Here is a 24,585-nt window from a genome sequence, read left to right as displayed (position 1 = left end):
ATTGTTCATATGCAAAATCCAAAATTTTGCTCAAAACGCTTCGAAAAAATTCAGGCGTATTCCTTAGCTGATTACAAGAACTTTTTATTCTTGATGATTTTTCCGAAAAGCGCACCGTTTATTGTAAAAAAATTCATGAATGTTTTCACAAAAATTTTGCCATTAAGACGCCAATTTTGAAAATACTAAAACGAAAAATCGATCTTTGAACCATGGATTCTCAAAGTTTAGACATTTATTCCACCGGTTAGTGAGATTCCAGGTTAATTACAGGCTCGAAAAAATTTGGAAAATGGTTCACAAAAAAAAAATAGGCACGAAACAAATCACGTTTTTTTTTTGTTTAAACTGCATTTTGGGATAATAAATAAATTTTTTGAGGAATTTCATTGGCACCGTCGGAAAGAGGAGATCTTAAGCAATTAATGTGTCTAAATTTTTTCTAGCGTCGAATAGTCTTAATTATTGGCCGTTGAAAAGCAGTGTCCCGGTAGTGGCGTTTTGGCCGTTTAAGGGTTAAAGCAAAATAAGAAACAAATTCAAAAATAATCATGATAAACACAATTTGCTTTTTATTTTGCAATTTTTTAATCAGTAATCCCTGGCAGAGTTACATAAAAAATTTATTATAATTGATATAAAAGTGTTGTGTATAATGTAGAAAAGTTGACAGGTTGGACAAAATCGATTGCGAAGCACGAGATACGTGATGAGAATGTGTTCGTTAAAGCTAAAAGAGTTTTAACAAAAGAGAGTTCAAAATCACAAAATTACCGTTTTCGATCCGTTCACCTTTGATTTTAAAAGGTCTGTGCCCGAATACGGAAGAAATGCAAAGACTAAGCGTGGAGTGCGATTGTCCTCAGTCGCGTGCCGTAGGTGCGCTCAAACTCTCGATCTAAGCTTTTTTAACGAAAGAGAATTCACAATCACAAAATTAGAATGGTGGATGTTTTAAGTCTTAATTTTAAAATGTTTGCGCAAGAATGTGCGAAAATATAGAGACCGAGCGCGTAGTACGAGGTAAATACATAATCGAGCGCGAAGCGCGAGAACCAACAGTCGCGCGCCCCAGGCGCGCTCAAACTTACGAGCGAAGCGAGCCGCGCGCGCAGTGCGAAAGGAGAATGTACCCGCGTAGCGGACAGATTTTTTAATAACGTAATTAAACTTCAACCAAATAGAGTAGAATTTTTAACAAAGAGATAATTCTGTACCAAGCATATAATAGTAGACTTTTTCAACCAAAAAAAAATTAGCTTTTAACTAAAAGAGCTTGGATTTTCTTATTTGCTACCATTAATTCAGTTCCCATTTTAGTGTCAAGCCAGTCATTCGAAAAACATCTACTTTTAGAATAAATTTCCAAACTTTGTTAATTGACTAAATTATTTAAAAATGCGAAGGTCGACAGGATTAACGAAATAAAAATAGCACTGACCTGTTCCTCAAATATTCAACAAACGAAGAGTTCCACGAGGTAACAATATCATCTATTTTCGGATTGCTAAGAACAATTGTCTCGAGCATCAAATTTGGTTAATTATTATTCTTGAAAGTATTCTTACTTTTTTTCATTAAAAAAGCTAATTTCTTTAAAGCAGAATTTAAAAAAAAAACCTAAATTTCTGTATTATTCTAAGTCTCACAGTAAATTGTTTTTTAATATTTCAAACGGTTTGAAATTTAGAAAACATTTTACCTAATGTACATTTTTTATTGCAATTTTTATTAAATTCATCAATAAAATGCCGCAGAAAATATTTGAAATACCTTCTTTAGCATGACTGTAAATTGTGCTGAGAATATAATTCGATAATTAGTCCTTGATTTTGTATCAATAATGAGCTGATCATACAATAAATAAAAAATTTCAAGTCGGAAAACATATTTTTGGGAAAATATAGATAAAAAGATGACAAGGTTGCAATTTTCCATGAGCACTCTTAAAATAATCTTTGACCCGAGATCTATGAATGCACTCGCCAGTAAGGGCACGCCAAGTGCAGTGCAATGTCTTTTCACCCCTTTCATTCATTGCGCAAATGAGTTTCTAGTGTTCTATGACAAAAATTAGTGTATGTTTTTATACTGAACTACTTCAATTTCAAAAGCCCTACCTTGAGAAAAAATATTTTGCGGATTTTTCAAACAATGAAAGAACCTTGTCTGCTCAAAAACATTTTTTTTTCACTCTAGCCCGAGATAAAAATAAAAACTTGAAGTTCAAATAAATATCATAATCTCATTTTGTCAAAAAAATCTTCAGAACTTTTATATTTTCTTTCAATTTTAAATAAAAAATATATATTTTCGAAGACTCAGTGACCATATAAAATTCTCTCACTGAAAAAAAGAAAATATAACCAGTCCGTCTACTCGGACAATGATTTTTAATTCCCGGCGAGGTCCCGGTTTTCTCCCAGTCAATTGTTAACTTATCCAGGTCGTTCATTTTGGAAAAGAATGATAATTCTGAATTGAAACAGGAATATTTTTAATCTCCTTCTTCAAAATCGGAATTAAAATTATTTTCCACAATTCAAAGACAAATAATAATTCCGCACAAAAATTCCCTGCCCTAAAGTCTAATTTATAATTCTCTAGGGATATTTCCTGTTCTAAGTCAAAATTATAATTTATTTTTAGAAAACTTTGTACAATAATTCGGAAATATAGTAACTTCCTTTTTATAAAATTTAAAAGAGAAGTTTTAAAACAAGGAATTTTCAAGATCTGACGAATGATTATTATTTTTAATTCTCTTTTTATATAACAGGATTCATTTTCCAAAACGTATTGTTCTATGTCAAAAACTGCAGAATAAATTAATAAGAATTAACTGAATTCAAGGTGAGTTTAAAGGACTGAAGAGTGAATTCAATTTTTTAAATTCCATGGAACGAGTAGAATTGAGTGCACCTAGAACAAGTCAGACCAATTTTTAAAAAATGAAATAGAATTTAAAAAAATTCAGAAATCATTGTGATCCCAGTGATATTAATCTTCGAAACTAAAATTAAGGCTTAACCAATTTTTAATTCAAAACTGTTCAACTCAAAACTTTCCGAAAATGATATTTGGAAAACTTTTGAAAAATGTTTAGATCAATATTTAAGACATTTAAATTAGATTAAAATCCAAATTAAAAATCCTATTTAACGTCGAATAATCAAATTGATGCAAAGTCCTGTTAAAAAAAAGAATCCAACGACCAAATTTGGAACATAGTAAACAAACAAAAAAAAGATTTGATTGTAATCTGAAAAAATTAAAAAAATAATTTTCGGACAAAAATAAAAAGAGGAAAGAAAAATGAGAAGGCAACCAACCACATCCTCTTCCTTCTTTTTTCATCTTTTTTATTTTAATTTTTTTTAGATATTCCCTTGAAATAATTTTGTAAAATAAAAAATAATTTTAAACTTTCCTTGAAATTTAAGAAGAATACCTTTTCAAATTTGCCTAAAATTACAAAAATCTCTGCAAAATTAAATAAATATCCTTATAATCTTTCGGACTCATTTTTGTACACTTTTGAAAATCTTTAAATTTTCTTTAAGAACCGTTAAAAAATAAAACAAAATTCAAAAGTTTTACAAGTATTCTAAGGATAAAAATGGTTAATCTCTTAAAAGCTTTAAAAATTCCTAAAATGCTTACAATTACTTTTTTTTCTTTATTCAAAAATCTGCATTTTGTTAGCAATTTTTTAAAAGTTTTCAAATTTGTAAAACCCTGACGGAATTTTCCATAAAACTAGACGGTCATATATTGCGCTATGGCAATAACCATGAACGAGCTGGAAAAGATCTTACGAAAAATTCCGAAATGCAGATAGTTCGTTTAAAATTCAATGAGAGATTAATTATGAATCGAAAAAAGCCTAGGTGATAAAAAAACATTAATGTTAATTGTAATTGACGAAAACATATCATGCCTTAACTATTAATTAAATATTTTTACATATATTAGTATTTTTTATCAAAAGATTATTTACTATGGAAGGTTTCCTCTAAAAAGCTTTAACGCTTCCGAATTGGAACAGTTCCATTTTTAAGTTAAAATTATAGATTAAGGTAGGTGTTATGAATAAGGCCACCTTAAGGTTTTCCGACTTCCCACGGGCAAACTACTGAACCAATTACCTTGTAACTTACCATACGGTTAGAGAAACTATTAAACTATACGACACATTTTTTTGCGCCATTTGAAACGATTTAAATATTTTTTACACTCAAAATACGAAAAAATGTCAAGTGGCCTCATTAGGAACTCCCGTGTATCCAAATAGGGCGACTCCACCTACCACAATAAGGCCATGTCTAGGAAAGCGATCCGTGGTCAATAAAGTGATGAGTACCATCACCAAAAGTTTTTAAGTCAAATTTACAAAAGGAAATTGTCGTCATGTAAAAGCAGGAGGTTCCAATTTTTCATCTCCAATAAAATTATTATTAAAAGAAAAAGGTGAAACATCTGGAAACACCCTGGCCTTATTTGGCTACACTCAACGTTTCCTCATCCCCATGAGCGTGTTTGCCACTTGTTGATATTTCATCAAAAAATCAACGACACCAATTGATTCTACGATCAAAAATGCTTCAAAAATAAAATTATTTTTCTAAAAAAGTTCTAAAAAACTGTCTCTTGGCACTTTTTTATATCTCGTGTTATTTTCGATATTTTTACGAAAATATTGATTTTTGCGAAGGCTTGTTCCGGGCAAAAGTTACGGAAAATTCCGTAACCATAGACAGTAACTAATAAAATATATATTGAATAATATGTGCACTATTATGAGTATTTGCACTAAGAACGGGAGATTTATTCTAAGCATTTACTCAACTCTTACGCAAAATTTTGTCAAAACATCTCTGTAAATACTGATTAACGCAATTATTCATGACGCATCTCGGGAACTACGGAGTGCCGTAATTCCCCCGGCCTACGTTGGAAAATGATAAGTTTATTCAGTTTCATGACCTTTTTTTTAACGTGTCAGGGTTAATCATCCATCAGGTAGTATATGTATTAACATTTCCTTGAAATGCATGTATCCTGAAGACACTTTCAACCAGTAAACGTTTTTTTTGCTCAGGAACTTTGTTTGAAAAAGTTTAAAATTTCATAAATTTACGGAACAAAATTGAGGCGCTAAGAATGACGACTAAATAGAATCCACTTTGGTCAAAACTCGTTTCTACAGTTTCAAGTACTTTAGGTTTTTGCCGATCGATAAATCTTAGAAATATGTAAAGAAACAAACTTTATTTTGTTACAAAACGTGGTTAAAGTTAAGGTGATTGCTGAGAAATAATTATGACCACCCTAAAGCTCATTTTGCTTTTCTTCCTATTATTAAGTGAAATAATGATGAGGATTAAACTTTATACATTATAATTCATCCAAAAGGATTATTATCAAATAAATGAAAATTGTATGTGAATTCTAAGTAAAAGAAATTCGAAATTTATTTCAATTTTATACTGCTTTTTTCAAAAATTGAATAATTTTGATTTGAATTGTTCAACAGTCTACAATGTTTTTGCAAAGTGAAAACTTCGAAAGTTGAATAACATAACTTCAATAAATTAATAACTTAACTTAGTTGTAAGCTAAAGTTTAAAAAAGAGCCTTGAATAGTTAACATTTCATACGACTATTTTCAATCTTTGAACGTCACAATTGCAATTGTTCTATTTTAAAGTTAATTAATTTATAAGTAAAATCATTAGATTTTTATGTATAAATAACAATTATACAATTATTAATTTTCAAAAATTCGCGTAAGTTTAAGTGATATTTACAAGTTTTGAAAATATTCCAAGTTGATTTAAAACTTAAAAAGATTTCAAAGAATTTAAAACAAAATATAAATTTGTGAATAGAATTTTTTTCTTCGATAGAATTTTTGATGCCATTCAAGGATTTTAAAATGTTATAAAATAATAAAAACAATTGTTCGAAATTCCTGTAAAAATTGCATATGATGTTGAATTTTGAAAAAAAATTAAGAGAATATTTAGAATAATAAAAAAAATGTTGATGAATAAATAAAATTAAACTAATTATTAATTTAGAAAAATTCGAGTGGGCTTAAGAGATGTATAAAGGTTTTGAAATGACTGAAAAATGATTTTAAACCTGGAATTATTAAAATTTTATTTTTAGATTTTTGAGCATTTTAAGAAGCTCAAAAGGATACAAAAAATTATTAAGATTTACGAAAAAAAATTTTAATAATTTTTTATTCTGAATAATTATTGTAAAGATAATCTTTTTAAAAATTGAAAAGCATTTTCGAAATTAAAAAAAAAATAATCTGTAAGATTTGAAGGTCTTTTTTTTAATTTGAAGGTTTTTAGATAATTTTAGAAACATTTTGAATAATTTTCATAACTATTTAAAAGTTCTATCAATTTTCATAAATAATTTGAAATTAAACCTTATTTAAAAAAGGTTAAAGAAAACTGTCAAGTTTACAAAATTTTTAAGCGTTTTAAGGATTTTGAAAGGTTAAAGATAATAGATGAATTTTCTTAAGATATCTGGGAAAATTTTTAATCATTTTTTATATTAAAAAAATAGTTTTAAAAGAATGTTTAAAGAGATTTAATAAGAAATACAGGTTTCGATAAATGAATAACAACTGAAGAATTGTTCATTTTTTACGACTAAAAAGAAACTGATTTATATTCTAATATTAAAAAATTTCAGTTAAAAAAAATGATAATCGTTCAGTTTTAATTTTTTCTGAATTGAATATGATAGCTAGGATTCAAAAATTTAGAATCTTCGAACTGTACAACTTATAGAAGTTCAATTCTTTTTAAATTTCACAACTTAACGGCATTTAATTTAAAATTGTTCACTTGAAATGTGTCAGAAGCTTACATTTCATGTGCGTAAATTATTGAGCGTTTTAATAAAAAAGATTTTTTAATGTTCTAAATGGTTCCTCTTTGAGCATTTTAATTTGAATTTCAGTTTTTATAACTTCAAATGAAAACATTTTTAGATTCAAGAGATCGAATGTTTTAGTCACAATGACCGTCAAAAATGGTTATGAACCAGGAAAATGCCGGAAATTTTTCGCCTGGAATAAAATGGCCACCCTGCTATTGGTGCAAAAATTATTGCGAATTTTTTATATGTACAGTTTTCACTACTCTACAATAATATGCACACTCCCTGCTCACTACGCACACAAACTGTAGAGGGCCGAGCGACGCGACGAAGCAAACGCAAAGGGTCGCACGCTGAATGCACTTAGTGCTCTCTTGATTGCTTACAATCTCTCGTTGACTCCTACTGGTTTCTCATGGGAGCAGGGCGAAAGCGATTCCGACATTTTGTGTGTGTGACTGTGTGTAGATTCCAATTGGAAACGAGTTAGGCGGGCCGCACTGTTTACGTTTCGATCCCCCCGAATTCAGCCCAAGGCTATTTGAAGGCAAGCCCCGATACTGGACTGAAAGCGAGAGTTTGGTGTAGTTTAATTTCTGCTGATTTCACTTGATTTTCTCTCATTTCAAGAAGTCGGATCTTCTTCAAAAGATTCACTCAGATACCACTGATTTCAGACCATGTTACAAAATGTTATGCTTGCTACATTTGACTTCATACTGATTTCAAACGCTAAAATCCCTTGATTCGAGAGTGAATGGCCCTTCGCATTATATCATGTGAGACGAAATTTTATAGAATCAAGTAATTGGTTATGCCTCCAAAAAATGTTTAAAATTCCAGGTCAAAAAATAAATCAAAATAAATGAATATATAAATTGTTTTCTGATTATGATCAACAATATAATCAGAAGTTCATTGATAGCAAAATTATTCATTCATTGAAGTTTCAGTTTTCAAATGTATCGCGGTCTGCGGTATTAATGTAAATGTAGAAGATCATATTCGACACCATTCCACACGGTCTTTAAACACATTGTTTTGCTTCTTCTTCCACCTACGCAAATTTGTACGAAATTAGATCACGTAGCTCGACCTAAAGTAGTTTAATAAAAGACCCAGTTTTCTTGACACGGTCACTTATTCCGTATTAAGAAGAGGATCACACGACTTTAGAAAACAATGTACGTACTATGTACATAGATCGCGCAACTTCGCTTCTTGCACATCGTGTGAAGTTAAGAAATTTTATAAAGATCTGCGAGTTCCTTTTTAGTTAATAATCAAATTCAAAACTAGAACTAAAATTAACATTTAGAAAGTTTCAAGTTTATCTTACAATTCGAACGAAACCAAATTTTTTACAACTGCATTTGAAGAAAGGAATGTTTAATATTAAAAATATAAAAGCTCTTCATTTTGTACTTACATTTACTTATTCCTTCCGACTTCCCAGCATAAAATTATCTCAAAATAGAGGAAAAAAGGCGAATTTTTAACACTAAAGTTCATTTTCAACCAAACAGTTCAATTTTCTGCCAAAATAATAGAATGTTGAAACCACAAAGACGAATTAAAAAAAAACAGTTAAATTTTCCAATAAAAAATACACTTTTAACAATAAATGAGACTGTTAAATTTTCAGTTAAAAAAGTTAATTTTCAAGAAAAAATAAACGAATTTTCAACAAAATAGTTAAATTTTGAACCAATAAAATAAATTTTTAACCAAGGAATTCAATTTTCAAACTAAATGTTACTATTTCAATCAAATTATATTTTAATTTTTAAAAGGGACAAATTTTCAACCTAATAGTTCAACCCTCAACCAAAACAGATTAATTTACAACCAAACGGTTATATTTTTAACGAAAAAAAAAAAACGAATTTTTTATAAGACAGCTAAATTGTCAACCTGAAAATGGGAATTTTTAACAAAAAAGTTCATTTTCAACCAAATGGTTGAATTTCTAAATGAAAAAGATACATTTTTAACAAAAAACGGAATAAACGTTTAATTAAAAAAATTAGTTTTCAACAAAAAAACGAATTCTCCACAAAATATAGTTCAATCTTCAACCCAAATACTACATCTTCAACTGGAAAAATGAATTTTCACAAATGAGTTAAACTTTTAACTAAGTATTTAATTTTTCAAGCAATAAGGATGAATTCCGAGATGATTTTAAACAAAAAAGATTACACTTCAATAAAAACCAATTGCATTATCAACCAACTAATGGAATTTTCTAGAAGACAGTTGAACTTTCGGCCTATAAATATAACTTATATACAAAAAGCTTAATTTTCAATCCAAACGGATGTCTTTTTTTCCAACAAAATAATTCAATTTTTAACTAAATAGTAGAATTTTTAACCAAAAGAGGTCAATTTCGAATCGAGAATGTAATTGTCGACATTACAACTTAAAAAAAAAAAAAACGTTCAGACCAAAACAATTGTATTTTCTTATTATTACCATTTTTTTGTGTACCTTGGCCTGGTACTGCTTATTCTGATATTGCAAAATAATGATCACATTTTATTTTTTCTGATCCTAATAGGGCCCTGCTGTGGTTGTTTAATCATTTTCCCTTTTCTTAAGTGAAGCTGAACAATTTTTTTTAATTTGTTAATTTTTTTAAATTTGGGCTATTCAAAAAATTCGGCTAGAAGAGTTTTGAAATATATTTAGTATCTAGTGAAAATTTTGAATGAAATTTTTGGATTTACGAAAAAAATAATTTTTTATATTTTTTGAAAAGTATATAACTTTTCTAATTTTCATAAAAATAAAAATATATATTTAGATAATTTGCAAATCTTTCACCCATCTATAAGGAACTTTCACGAAATTTTTTTAAATTTCAAAAAAAAAAATTTGAAATTTTGAAAATGCGCCTAATTTTTTAATTTTGGTTCGAAATATCTGATTAACGAACTTAGCCTTCATTTTGGGTACTTCAGAAGTGTATCAAATGCGGACTCGATTGGACAAATCCTTCAAAAGTTAGTGTGGCTACAAAATTCAGGTAACCATACATACAGACATACAGACAGACAGACACCGATGAAATTTTATGATTTTCGAATTCTGCGTGTGTCGAAACGTAAAGATCCGTTAAAACCGAGAGATAGAAAATTTGGACGATTACATTACATTCTCAGAAATGAGAATGTAAAAAGGGTGGAATAGGGGATAGTGTAAAGTATGTTCTTGGCAAGATTACGATATCGGTGGCGATAGAGGTTTAGTGAGGTTTCCCGTAGGATTTTTGCGAGAAACACCAATCCGAAAGTTTTAAATCCATTTTTCAAATTGTTTTCAAGATATCGATTTTGATTTAATTTTTAAAAGTCTGTGACCAGATATAGGGGCGCCTTCTCGTCCCCATTAGACGTTATAAAGGAGTAGGGGTGATACCAGCATTATTCGATTAATCCATTTAACATAAAAAATTCGATATCACGAAGACTATTCGAGATATGTACTTAAAAATTTCAGAACCATGTTTCTCGCAAAAATCTGATCAAAATCGACATTCATAAATTATGTTTATCAAAAACAAAAGTAAATAACTTTAACATAAAAAAATCGATATATCGAAAGCTATCCAAGATATTAATTAAAAACTCCCACTGTTAATCTCCCCCTGTTCTTTTAATCCAACAAATCACCAAATAGAAAAAAACTTGAATCGAGAAGAACCCCCTGAATGATTTAAGAGCAACAATTTGATGAAATAATTATTTCAAATAAAACAAAACCCTTCTGGTTAAACATAATTCATAAGCCTAACAAGACGAGTGTTAAATCCTACTTTAAAAGGAAACCTGATTGTTTAATCAGCGTACACGATTCTTTTGTCCCTTTCTTTTTCCTTTTAAGTATAAACTAAAAACCGGCGTCTGGCTGAATAACAATACTATTGTTCCAGGTGAATTTTCCATTTTCTCTGGAGTTACGATATTAAGGACTGCGGACAACCATTTCCAGTATTTCCACAGTTTTTCCCCCCACGGCGATAATCTGCCGTCACATTCCAAGGAAGAATGAGACACGTATGAGGTGCCCGGGTGGGTGTGTGACGGGGGGGGGGGGGGGGGGGGGGGGGGGGGGGGGGGGGGGGGGGGGGGGGGGGGGGGGGGGGGGGGGGGGGTGACCGAACCCGAGCCAAGGCTCGAGGATGATTCACAAGTGCGTGAAGCCGAACGATTTGACGAAACCTCGTTTCCTTTCCTCTTTTTCTAATCCTAGCTTGCATCCACGCCTTCTTTGATTTACTCAACTCTCCCGAAGTAAACAATCGATCTTATCAACCACGAGCTACGAGGAAACGAAAACTCAGCTACTCCCTTTACTTCCACGCTTTGAAAATTTACGGCTTTACGCTAGACGTATGTAGTAAAATTCTAAATATTTCTCGAGAACTCAATTAGGAAAATTGATTTCCAATCAACACGAACCTGCACGAGGCGCTAAAAATAAACTGAACTTGGGACAGTTGAATGACCGGCTTGACAGACAATATTTTACACTCTAATCATACAGCTAGGTCAGAAATTGATACGCTTCAAGTTCTGAATGTTCAGTTGAAAGTAGTTTTTTTTACTGATGAATTTGTGAACTATAAAAAGTGCTAAAATGTTTTTTTCATTTATATTGGAAATAATAGATTATTAAAACAAAATTATTATACATATTTTAAATTGCAGTTGGAACACTATTTATGGGTAAAATAGAGTTAGGAAAAAAATTTTCGTGCACTTGAACGTTTAGTATAACAGAAATTGAGCATTAAAAAAAAAAATTCAATCCCTATATTGTCGACGGATATAGGGTAACATTTTACAACTTCGGGACTTGAAAAATAAGTCAATTAGAACCAAATTTAAGTGGCCACTTAAGGAAAATGTCCAGAATTTTTTTTTTTTAGTAATTAAGATTTCAAAACCGTACAAAATTGGTAAATTATAGCCGCGACTGCCCCTGTCTAATTTACTTGAAACCGTAGAAAAAGTGACTAATGTTCTTTTGAATTAAAAAGAATTCGAAGATATTGATAATAATTAATAAAGAATTCAAGATCATTTCAAAAAAATAAAAATAAACCAATGAATTATATAATTCGAGTGACTTTTGAGCAATTTAAGGAAAATGAGAAAACATCGATAAAATTCATGAAAATTCAAGGTGAAGTAAGAAAAATCAAGCGAACTGAAAAAATATCCAATTTAACTGACTAAAAAATCAATAAAATTTTAAAGAATTGTTTTACGTATTCAGAATAAAAAAAAAAAGAGAAGAATTTAGGATGAAATTCAAATGGGTTAAAAAAATATTCCACCTATTTTAGTAAAAATATATAAACATATAATTGAATAACATTTTAAAAATCAAAAAAATCTAAGTGAATTTGATCAAATTAGATTGGGCAGAATAAAATGACTAAGAATACAAGATAAGTTTGGATTACTTCAGGATGACAAACAAAACACTAAAAAAAAATGTTGCATCCATTTAACTGAGTAGAATGCAATTTCGAACAATTAAATTAAACATTTTTAAAAAATTCAAAGAATTCATTTTCGTGAGAATTCAGTATAAATTAATAAGAGGAATTCGACGAAACTCATATAAATTAAAGCTAATATAAAAAAATTTAAGTGAATTGAAAACAAAACATACATTTTTTAATGCGTTTAATTCATTAAATTTAGAATTGAGAGAAATGAAAGGGAATTCAAAATAATTTAATAAAATCCCCGGGAACACAAGGTGAGTTCAAAAGACTTCAAGATAAATTAAATAACAAATTATACGACTTCAAAAGAATTAAAATTGATTTGAAAAAAGTTTAATATAAAAAATTGCTTTGATTTCAGTAAAATTGTAGAGAAGCTAGAGGAATTTAAGGGAAATGAGAAGAATTTGGTTAAATCAATTAAGATTCAAATGAATTTTTAAGCAAACGAAGAGAAAATTAACGAATTCAAAATAAAATAATACTAATTCAGGATGAATTCCAAATTAATTCAATTAATTTCGGACAAAGGGGAATGAATAAGAATCAGATAAAATCCATAAGAATTCCTATTTTTAGGGCGAATTAAAAAAAAAATTTGATCCAAAAATCATCCATTAAATTCAGTGGATTTTAAAAAATTCATTGGAATTCAAGAAAAATCTTTGAGTTCTCTATTGTAATTTATTCAAAGAAAGGACGATCTTTTTATTAAAAAACGTGACTCAGAAGTGATTTGAGAAAACAAGTGACTTAAACAATTGAAAAACTGATAATTCACATAATTAGAAACGAAAAAAGTACAATTCATCTGGTTTTATGAATTTTTTAAACAATAAGAAATTAAAAACCTAACCCTATGAAATTAAATCCTTCTTGATTTTTCTTTTTAAAAAATTTTAATTTGTATATCTTCAATAAAAGAAAATATTTCGATCAATTCTATTATGTTTAAAAAAATGAGATTTCAATCACAAACGTGATTCATTTTTAGATTTAAGTCTTCAAAAACTTCAAATTTTGACAATTCCGTACCACACTCAAAAATCAAAAAATTTTGAACATCAATATTATACTCCTTTTTTTCTTATATGTAACAATGCGATTTTTTTCCGCAGCTTCATAAGCTCTAAACAAAGTGCAGGGGAATCTTTTGTATGAATATATACGCGGTAGATAAAATGTGGATCTACACTCTATTCAATATTCTTTTGATTCTTTCCAAAGGTCTTAAATTTGTGATTTTTTTCTGAAATTGGCAAAATCGGTACATTTCGTCGGCGACTGATATAAAGAGTTATTGAGCTGTTTTGGCTAATTTGAAACGGATCTGGTAAAAAGGAGGATAAAGACAAGGAACTACAGCACATGGTGGGCAAGAGTCATGAGAATCTAAATAACGGAATAATCAGTCGAGAGCCAATTTAAATGCCTGGGAAGCGATTTTTTTTGGAGCAAAGGGAAAAAAGGGGCAACTTTCGCGGAGCGTCCTAGATCTACATTCACTGGACATGCTAATATAAAAAACACATAAACACGCACATATTACATCCAATCCAGCTCCACGTATGCACCGTCGGGCCGGATGATGCTCCGATGAGAAAAATCCTCAGAGCCTGAGAAGAGCAGCAGCTTCTGGCCGATGAAGGAATCCTTGTATCACTATCATCCCGCGCCGAAATCCGCCGAGATTCGGTGCATTTCCCATGCGATGGTTCACAGGTGCAAAGGAGGCAAGTGCAGCGACGACAGTCAATCCATGGCATACACGACACTTCCCCGAATTCGGCCTGGTTGCTAGGAAATTGCGAATTAAAACGACAACCAAAATGGCCGAAAACGCGTCACGGCTCGCACGATTTCAGAGGTAGAATAAAACACATGGAGTAGGCGAAAACTCGAAAATCTCACGTATACATCCCCCTGTCTTTTCACCCTCGCTCGCCAACGCCTACACGATATCACGACGGACCACGCAAGGACGCCCTTACAACGCCAAGATCAGCGGTTCTCTGATTTACACCTTTTCTTCGCTGGGGGTTGTCAACACTGACAAAGCGACTCTCAACTTCTTTCTCCCACGTTATTTTACCGGAAACTTTCATAAAATGCGGAAAGATCGGTTTGATGTTATCCTTCTTGCTCGCTTGCAGCCCCCACTCTGCTTGAAAATATTCATAAATGTTTACCATGGCCACGGTGGCGCTGAGAGTTCAGTGGCCTTTTGGATAACTACAAAACTGACGTCATTTGGCAAGATGTCTGCATGCCGAGGGCCAAACAATAGCACCAATTGCATGAGATGAAACATTATTTTTTAATAACTTCTTGTTTAATTTAATACCTTTTGAAGTGCTAAAACTAAAATACCTATGGGAATAAATCTGTTAATTTCCTTTTTTCGGAAATAGAAGCAATTTTATCAAATTATATTTTACGAGACATTAATATAAAAAGATTTCAATATTTTATTAAGCAATGATTATAAAAATGCTTAGGTTTTGGCTAAATACTTGAGTTTTAAAGGAAAATTCGCTTTGAATTTGGCGGGAATTTCAAATAAAAATTTTATTATCTCTAAGGGGCCCTTCCAAAAATACGTAACGCTTTTTTCTGAAAACCTCGATAAATCACAAGTAGCCACGTCTTACGAACTTTAGATGGGTGGCCTATATCAAAAATAAATATATTTGCCTATATAGATATAATATACAAAATATAGACTAAAAATGAACTATCGTTATAATTGTCTATAATTCGAATTTTAGTAGCACTTCACCTTTTTTGAAAGTAAGCTTTCCCGATTAAAATATTGAAAGCTTTCTTGGTTAACATTTCGTAGAAGAAAATTTACAAATTTTTTCTTTTTCCATGCATTTTAAAATTAACAATCAGCGCCACCATTGCGCCGCTTCTTGCTAACGCCATATTGGTTTTGTAGTCGGCGGGAAATTTCAAATTATTAATGGAAAGCTTTCAATGAACAATAATAGTTGGATGACGCACTTTGGTATCTCGACTGCTAAAAGGTTTCATATCTCGTAATTCAAACAAATATTGATAAATACTTTTTAATTATTTTATTCGATCTAAGAACTTTTCTGATTTAAGGGAATTCACAATATTTAATTAATTCAAGAATTCAGAAAATTTAAAGGATTTCAGGAATTTTCCAAATTTATTAGTAAATATTTTGAATTCAGGGAATTCGGAATATTTGATCTAATTCAGGGATTTAAATAAATTCAGAATATTTCAGCTATTCGACAAATTGAGAACATTCGCGGAATGAGTAGAAATTCAGGATATTTAAAGATTTTAGAGAATTCAGAAAATTTCGGGAATTTCGAATATTAAAGAAATTCAGATATACTGAATAACCAGTTTCCAGTGAATTCAGAGGATTTCCGAGTATTTAGGGAACTCAGAAAAATCAAAGATTTCAAGATATTCAAGGAATTGCAAGATTTTCTTGGATTTAGAGAATGAAAGGAATTCGGAATTCAAAGGAATTCAAAGTACTTCAGAAATTGAGTAAAATTTTAGGAATTTAGGGGATCAAGAGAATTTGAAGATTTTTAGGAATCTAGAATAATCAAGGGTTTCAAAAAAGAATTTAAGTAATTCATAGATTTCCTGAAGTTCAGTGAATTTCGAATATTCCAGGAATTAAGAGAAAGAATTTTTTTATTTTTAGGTTTTGAAAGCTGTGGCTTTGTAATTGAATAATTAACAGTTTATAATTGGTTCGTAGAGAATTTTTTTTTAATTGGTAAACTAGGAATAACAATGTCTTCTTGTTTATAGTTTGCAGGTTTTTTGAAAATGCACACTTTTATGTACATCTCATTTTCAGATACAGTTTTGAAAGATAAAAAATTAAACCAAACCATTAATCATGCTTCGATACAAGATGATTTTATTTTAAATATTTTCAATTTAAAGTAATTTAATTTTAAACGATATTATTTTCAAAGTTTTTTAAGATTAAAACTGATCAAAAAAAGATTTAAAAAAATGTAATTCACAGTTTTAAACGGTTAAAAATCAGAAACATAAGTCAAAGTCAAATACAACTAATCAATTTTAAAAGATCTTGTTATTATTAATTATTTTTTAATAAATAGCAATATTATTTTGATTAGAAATATTTGTCAACATTCGACCAAATTTGCGTGGAAAGACCCAAAATATAAAGCACCAATAGAAACGCTTCTATAAAAAGACAACGGGCTACTTTTTTATTTGAACGGTCTGACATTGGTGGCCTTATTTCTTGGAAATTTTACCCAAAAGATTAAAAATATTTCTATTGACAGAAAATTTCAACAATAATTTTTGTGTAATAATAACATTTTATAATTGCTGAAATAGCAGTAATATTTCGTTAGATTTCGAAATATTACAGGGAGAAAAACAAGATCCATGTTTTTCGAATGGGTATTGACTTCAATTAGTAATTACAAGGAAGCCGTCTAGATAGCGCGCAATTCCCCAATTTCTTGCATTTTGGGAGGCACAATGGCTGGAGCAGTGACAAAAATATTTAATAGCCACGGTAATTACCCATATTATCAAAAATCGATACTTTTTTCATCACCCGGAATATAACGGAATTATTTACATTTCTAGTGCTCGGGGTGAGTCAGCTGCTACGTGGTCTTGGAACCAATTCTGTCGCAAAACTTACGACACAATCCCAACCTAAAATTGCAGGTAATTAATTGATTATTTACTTATTAAAATACAATTAAATAATGTATGAGTTAACGGCCTCTCTGGAAAATTTTATTTTGAGATAACTGTCTTTGTGTCACATGATTTGTGAAATTTTTTAAGATAGTTGTGCTATTTATTTTGGTTATCGACGAGGTTTTGGGAGTGGACAAAGGCATCCCTGCCAGGGGAAATTTTTATTTTCAAAGGTGCGAACGAGACGTACACAAGGCCCGCACCCTGAGAAAAGAATTCAGTTAAAACGATTCAGTTTGTTGACTTCGTAATCTTGATTAAAAAAAGCATTGATTGAATCAGTTATCTGTGGCATTTTACTCAAAGTTCAAGTGCAATTGAAAAATTATTTTGAGGTTAGGTTGTTTTCGGTTGAGAAACTCAGATAAACAATATAGATTTGTATAATTTTGAGTACTTTCTCCTTTTTTTATTCTTGAAGAAACAATTGAATTAAAACATCTTTTGACTCAGGAAAAAATTATTCTGAAAGTTTTAGTGTTTTATAGTATTTCTAAATTTTGCTATTTTTGCTCCAAAATATTTTTGGCGTTTTCAGATTTTTTTTAAAATAATTTTCAGGGAGGAAATTATTCGTATTTATTTTTTAAGTAAATTTTTAATAGAATAGGTTAAATACTCGTTATATTAAAACAAAGAGAAAGTTGTTTTTGATTTTATCTTTTGGTTGAAAATTAACTTTTTTCATAACAAATTCATATGTTTAGGGTTAAAAATTGAACTATTTTGTTGAAAATCCATTTTTTTATGTTGAAAATTAATGTTTTTAAATAAAAATGTTACGGTTCCGTATTTTTTTGTAATTAATTTTTTTGAGCTGAAAATTAATATTTTTTTGTACAGAATAAACCCTTTTCGTTGAAAAGTTATATTTTCGGTTGAAAATTATATTTTTTTTATGAATGAAAATTAATTTTTTTTACTGAAAATGTAACCTTTTTTTGTTAAATATAAGCCTTTTTGTTAAAGTTATTATTTTGGGGTTGAAAATTTAACTATTTTGTTTTCCGTTTTTGGTTGAAAACTGATCTTTTCTAGTTGAAAATTAATTTATTTTGTTAAAAATTAATATTTTTTGGTTGCAAAAAAGTATCTTATTGGTTCAAAATTCCTTCTTTTGATTAAAAATTCATATATGTGGTTCAATATTCATTTCTGTGATTAAAAATTATCCTTTCCTTTAATGAAAATTAATTTTTTTTTTTATTGAAAATTTAACTTCCATTTTTTGGCGAAGATAGTTTTTTTATACAAATTTTATCCTTTTTCAAGAATTTAAAATTAATTCAAAGTTTATATGCTTTAGTTGAAAATTAAATTTTTAATTAAAAAAATCATCTCTTCTGAGGAAATTCGTACTTTCTACTCGAAAATTAAACAATTTGGTAAAAAATGAAGCTATTTGGTTGAACTTCTTTGTAAAAAATAATTTTTTTAGTTGAAAATTCATTATTTTAGTTAAATATTCATTCCCTTATTTCAAAATCGAACTATTTTATTGAAGATTCCTTGAAAATTTAAAATTTATGTATTTTGTTAAAAATTAATATTTTTTTTGATACGAAAATTAACCCTCTTCGTTGAAAATTAATCTTGTTGATTGAAAATTATTTTGTATAATGAAAATTAATTTTTTAACTGAAAATGTTACTTTCATTTTTGGGCGAAATTTTATATTTCTGACAGAAAATTATTCTTTTTTGGTAAGCTTTTTTGTTAAAATGAAAATTTTGTGTTTGAAAAATTGAACTATTTTGTTAAAAAATAATATTTTTTGTTGAAAAGTTGTCTTTTTGTTTGAACATTGATGTATTTTATTAAAAATTAATACTTTTTGATAGACAACAGTTATGCTCTTCATTGAAAATTTATTTCTTTGGTTCAAAATTTATTCTTTTGGTTGAAAATTCATTCCTATGATTGAACATTAGTTGTTTTCTTATCAAAAATTAATTTTTTTCAAAATGAAAATGTGTCGGTTTAAAATTAAGTTTTTGTTTGAAAATTCATTTGATTTCAGGATTTCGTTTAAAAATTTAAATGTTGTGTATTTTCTTCAGAATTGACTGTCAAACAAAATGTTTTTTGTAAGTTTAAAAATTGTCTCATGAAAAATGTTTTTTATTTGAAATCACAGCATCATAAATATTATTTTGATTCTTAAAGCGACAGGATACAATTTTTTTATATATCTGATTTTTGGCTGATACAATTTAATTACGAATCTAAAATTAGTCCAATTCTCAGTTTAAGTGCTTTAAAAAATGAAAAAGTTCAATTAAAAGCGGATAGTGTGCATTTTTTATCAAATATAAATTCATGTAAAGAACTCCGATATATATTTTTTTAAACGCTGGAATTTTATGTTATCTAATAATATTTAATAGATAAGTCAACCATCTTAAATTTATTATTTTTATTACTCAATTTTCCAATCTTTTGCATAAACCACAATTTTATTAATATTTATATTTTTGGAATTAATGTAAAATTTTTGGGTTTGGTTCAAATAAAATTAAAAGATTTGAATAATTTTTATTTAAAAAGCAGATGAAGGTTTAAATTACTATAGTTAGAATTTAAAAATTTGGTTAAGTACAAGTAGTTTTTAAATAATTAAGAGTACTCATATGATTACATAAAAATTTAAGATCGCCTTAATCTTAATAAACATCAGTGGTCCATAAAATATAAACTAATGATATTCACTACGCGTATGCCTTGTGTACGATTCTGTAAGTTCCTAAAATTGAAAAGAATTCTAGCATTCTAAAACAATATTAAGCAATCTTAAAGTTCAGAAGAAATGAAAAACACATTTAAAATTAAGGGGTATCATTTAAATAAATTGAATCATGAATCTAAAGTTTATCTTACTTACATTTTTCTGTTAAAAAATACCTAAAAATCCGCAAGGTTTTAATTTAAATAATTTATTCTAAAAGTCACAATCTCATCTAACTGATCAATTGATTAAAGAAAGATTCAGTCAATGCAGTTATCTTAATGCTATTTAATGTTCTTTTCACAGTATTCGTTATTTGTTCTTGATTTAATCAAATGTAACTAATATTAAAATTTAAAAAAGAATTTTTTTTGCTTTTTGCCGAATTTTAAAGCCCGAGTAACGAAAAAAACCTGAAAAGAACTTGAGATAGCCTGACAGAATCAAGATTACGGTGTGAACAAACTAGATTCGATTTTAATTGAATTTTTGTTTGCAGGGCTCTAAAAGGATTATCGTGCATAGTATCGAAAGGCGCCGACCTTGGACCCTGCGAACGAGTGCGTGAATTAAAAAAAAAAAAAAAAACGAGTGCTGATTGCCGATTACAACAAGTGTCCAAACACCGAGGTCATGTCAATGAAATCTCCTACAACTTATTCTCAAGAAGACTTGGACTTGATAAATTCAGAAATCCCCAGTTTCGATTGCTCCATCCCGACAACTTCTTCTGAAGATCAAGCCCAAAAATCTTCTCCAAATACCGACAGATTCTTTCACAACTTGGAAGAATTCCCAACTAACTTAAATACCTTAAACATCGACGATTTGCAAAATGCTTGCAGCCTCGACTTGATAAAAGAAGTTTCCGCCGCAGCAAAGAGCGAGTACATCCGAAATGAAAATTTGCCGATTCCGGTCCAAGCTTTTGGAGAATATGTCAATTCCGCCGCCACCGCCACAACAGTAGATGATGCTGCGAAAAACTTTCACCAAGGAGTCGAGAACATCAGACTGCAGAGTGAGAGGAAAGTCGAGAAAACAAGTGAGCTCAAACTCAAATCCGTGAATCGGCGAGGTTTGAACTTCTTTCCAGGTGACAAATTGGAGGCAAAAGACTTCAACGAGAAATGGTATTCAGCTCGGGTTGTTGAGACCGACTGGGTGGAAAGAGAGGTCTTGATTCACTTCGACAAATGGAGTTCCAGATTTGACGAGTGGATTCCCATGGACAGCCCTCGGCTGCGCACATTACAGGCTCAATCGCGGGAAATGAAGACGCGGGATTTTGTCGCGGGGGAGAGAATTCTAGCCACGTGGGCTGACGGCAGAAAGTATCCAGCGAAAGTGAACGCCGTCTTGGGAAACGATCGGTACGACGTTCTATTTGACGACGGCTACGCCAAAATTGTTCGATCTTCGAAAATGTCGAAAATCGGCGGACCCATGGACGAGCAGGACGACGGCGAGGACTTTATTGGCAGCAAGGAGAAGCGCAAAGACAGAAATAGAAAGTATCAGGTGATGGACCTCTTCCAAAGAAAATCAAAGAAACTGAATCCGGAGAAACATTCGAGAAAGGGCCGACCGAGCAAAGAGGAAGTGCCGACCGAAGCACTCGTCGACAGTGGATCTCTCTCGGGATCGCACGACGATTCTGGCACCGAAGTTCTCCACGGATTTGACAATTCCGAGATCCCCATAACCCCGAAAATGAAGACCTATTTGAAGAAAGACAAGAAGGAGGTGATCGACCCGGAGCTGGACGAAAGCGTTAGACCTGAATGGATAGATGGAGAGCCTCAGGGAATAGAGTCCTACATCGAAGGACCTCGTCGCTCCATAATTGTAGCCGACAAGCGATTGCCGCCTGGATGGCAGAAACACTTCACCCAGAGGAAGGCTGGCTCATCAGCTGGCAAGTGGGACGTTCTTTTCATCCACGAGTCGAGCGACAAGAAATTCCGTTCGAGAAATGACATCAGATCCTTCATGGAGACCCAGGGCATGCAAGACTTTGATCCCTCGAAATTCGACTTCTGCATCCATCGGCAGAAGAAGACTAAGCCCGAGAAAGCAAAGAGCGAGACTGATCCTGTGAAGAAACGGAAATCTTCTTCGGGAGCGAGGTACGCCTTTGTTCCTGATTATTCGCCAGCTCCAGGTTTCAGTACACCAACATCCTCGATGACACCATCTTCTTCAGTGGACGACGGAGCCGTTTTTATTGGTGGACTGCGGATAGAGATGGAGGACAGCTCCTACAAGTGTCCGAAAGAGGGTTGCTTGAAAAACTTCCGGAAGGAAAACCTCCTGCAGATGCACATCAAACATTATCATCCCGAATATTCGAAATTTCTTGGCTCAACGCCGAATGTTGCGGATTTAGCGTATGCGAGAACAATCGGAGAATCTATTGGCGATATCATCCCGAAGCAGAGTCCCAGTTTCATGGATAAGATCAATAAATTGGAGAGGAGGAAAGGATCCCATGATAAATCCCAATTGCCCGTTTTACAGTCGGCTCTCTCGCCTTCCCAGATGTTGCCGACTTCGATGCCTTCGCCAACACCTCCGGTATTGGAAGTCGAAGTCGGCCGACCCGAGGACTTGAGCAATTTCCACCGGGACGAGAAACTTGAATTGGGCTCTCCGATCCGGGGACATAACGAGAACGCAAAAGACAGTGATTGCGCGATGTCGCCCGGAACACTTTTCGACATGAAACTTCGGGAAGAGAAGACCCAGACGGGAATCAAAACTCTTCTGCCTGTTCGGCCAGCAGGCTCTGATCAGAGATTTGATAGATCCAAGTCTCTGGACGAGGTGGTTCATAAGGAGCGAGGAAGGAGTCAGAGAAAGCGTCACATGTCCGATTATCATTCAGACGCTCTGAGTCGGGCGAAGAAGAAGCAACATCTGGATCTTTCAGACAACCTTGATGATGCATCATCCAATACAATGGATTCGGAAGGCCGGCCAACAACGTATCGTTTCAGTCGGAGGAAGCAGGATAGCCCGAAACATGTCGACCTGAATAAGACTAAAAGCGGAGAAACGACTCTGTTGGTGAACGGGGAAATGGTGAAAGTGGAACAGCTTCGGAGGGAAGAGATCATAAATTGTACGTGCAAGATTGGAGAAGAAGACGGTTTGATGATCCAGTGCGATCTTTGTCTTTGCTGGCAGCATGGTCACTGCAACGCAATCGAAAAGGAGAAGGACGTGCCCGACAAATACGTCTGTCAAATTTGCAGACATCCCTATCGACAGAGGCCATCGAAAAAATATCTCCACGATCAGGAGTGGATGAAGGGAGGGAAACTGCCGAGTCTCCCGGATCGAACCAAGAATGAACTGACAATCCAGCAGAGAACAGCGATGCTGAAACGCTCCTACGATCTGGTGACTTCGTTGCTTCAGGTGAAAAGTCTACTGTACAGTTTACGAGTCAAGATCAATGTCGCTCAGAAGAAGGACCATCCGAAATTGTATCTCTGGGCGAATAATTGGGAGAAGTTTGTCATTCCAAAACCGGATATTACACCAGTACCTGTCTTGGAAGTTGTGGAGCAGACTGATGAACCCATTTCGAAGCCGGAAGTTGATGATGTGAAGGTGGAAAGTCAACCGATTAAGGAAGATCCGGATGATAAGTCGATTGCGACGGATTCCGAGTTGGTGAAGATTCTGGAGGAGGGTGGCAATCCTGAGGAGTCGAAGGTTGTGAACAAAATTGAGAATTCTGCGAGGCAGAGTGAAGATAATTTTCTGCTGAATGCCCTGACGAAAAGCAGCGGATTTGAAGAGAATTTAAAAACAGAGGATTCTAGTGAAATGATGGATAATGAAGATATGAAGAAGAGGACGTCTGAGGAAGCTAAAACGATTTTACCAGAAAATGGTGTTTCGGCACCGCCAGAGTTTTCCTCGCCGCAGACTAAGCGATCAGTTGCTGTACCTTCACAACCATTTATTCCGGAACCGGAAGCTCCTATTGATCCCACGGAATGTAGGATGAGACTGCTCGAACATATTGACCACTTTGAGAATTATATTTCCTCAAGATTGACGTCCATCGAGGCACAAGTTCAGGTTTTGGAAGGAATGGATCCTGCCTCAGCAACAGAATTGGAAACTCATCCTCGGACTAAGCAGACTGTGCAAATGTTGCTTAGAGATTTAAGCACAATCAGAAAACTCGCAGCGTTATGTTGATATTGAATTTTTTTCTGGTTTATACAGTCACGTCTAGTTGCAATTAGCTGGGGAAAGTGGAGGAGGGTCGGAACTGTGAGGCACAAATTGTGCTCCGTGAAAGGGGCACAATTTAGTAGAATTTAGATGTAAAGAAATGTTGAAGGCAGTTTTTTGTCTTAGTGATCTTAAATCCTGAGAAAATGATGTAATTATGACATTGTACTGAAATAGTTGAAATAGTTAAAGTAGTTACCTTTTGATAATTTTGGACTAAAAGCATATTCCTTTCTTCTTGACAGAGAGAACATGATCTTACTGTATTCTCCTACCGATAGTTATATTATTTATACTAAGATTACGATCGAGATTTTATAGTATGCATTATTGCATCGAAATAAAGTTTTTCTCTTCCTGTACAATGGTGTTTTATCGTTTTTTTTTCTATTCAGGACCAATGCGGCTTTCTTTTTTTTTT

General features: G+C 31.9%; 2 protein-coding genes across 8 annotated transcripts in view; one reads left to right on the top strand and one right to left on the bottom strand.

Annotated features, from left to right (window-relative positions):
- Positions 1 to 14,465, bottom strand: part of LOC117174290 (catenin delta-2) — a 122,607-nt gene extending 108,142 nt beyond the window's left edge. For all 7 annotated transcript variants that reach the window (XM_033363251.1, XM_033363250.1, XM_033363247.1 and 4 more), the window contains exon 1: positions 13,976 to 14,465. The gene's annotated coding sequence lies outside the window, so the exon portion shown is untranslated. The remainder of the gene's footprint in view (positions 1 to 13,975) is intronic.
- Positions 14,466 to 16,959: 2,494 nt separating this feature from the next.
- Positions 16,960 to 24,526, top strand: LOC117175696 (PHD finger protein 20). The gene is made up of 3 exons (XM_033365441.1): positions 16,960 to 16,991; positions 17,066 to 17,149; positions 20,410 to 24,526. The coding sequence occupies exon 3, from the start codon at positions 20,544 to 20,546 to the stop codon at positions 24,126 to 24,128; it is 3,585 nt and encodes a 1,194-aa protein (XP_033221332.1). The 5' UTR covers positions 16,960 to 16,991; positions 17,066 to 17,149; positions 20,410 to 20,543; the 3' UTR covers positions 24,129 to 24,526.
- Positions 24,527 to 24,585: the final 59 nt, after the last annotated feature.

Source organism: Belonocnema kinseyi, chromosome 6, assembly GCF_010883055.1.
Source record: "Belonocnema kinseyi isolate 2016_QV_RU_SX_M_011 chromosome 6, B_treatae_v1, whole genome shotgun sequence".
Taxonomy (NCBI): Eukaryota; Metazoa; Arthropoda; class Insecta; order Hymenoptera; family Cynipidae; genus Belonocnema; species Belonocnema kinseyi.
Note: the sequence above shows the minus strand (reverse complement) of the source record. Positions and strands in the feature narration are given on the sequence as shown.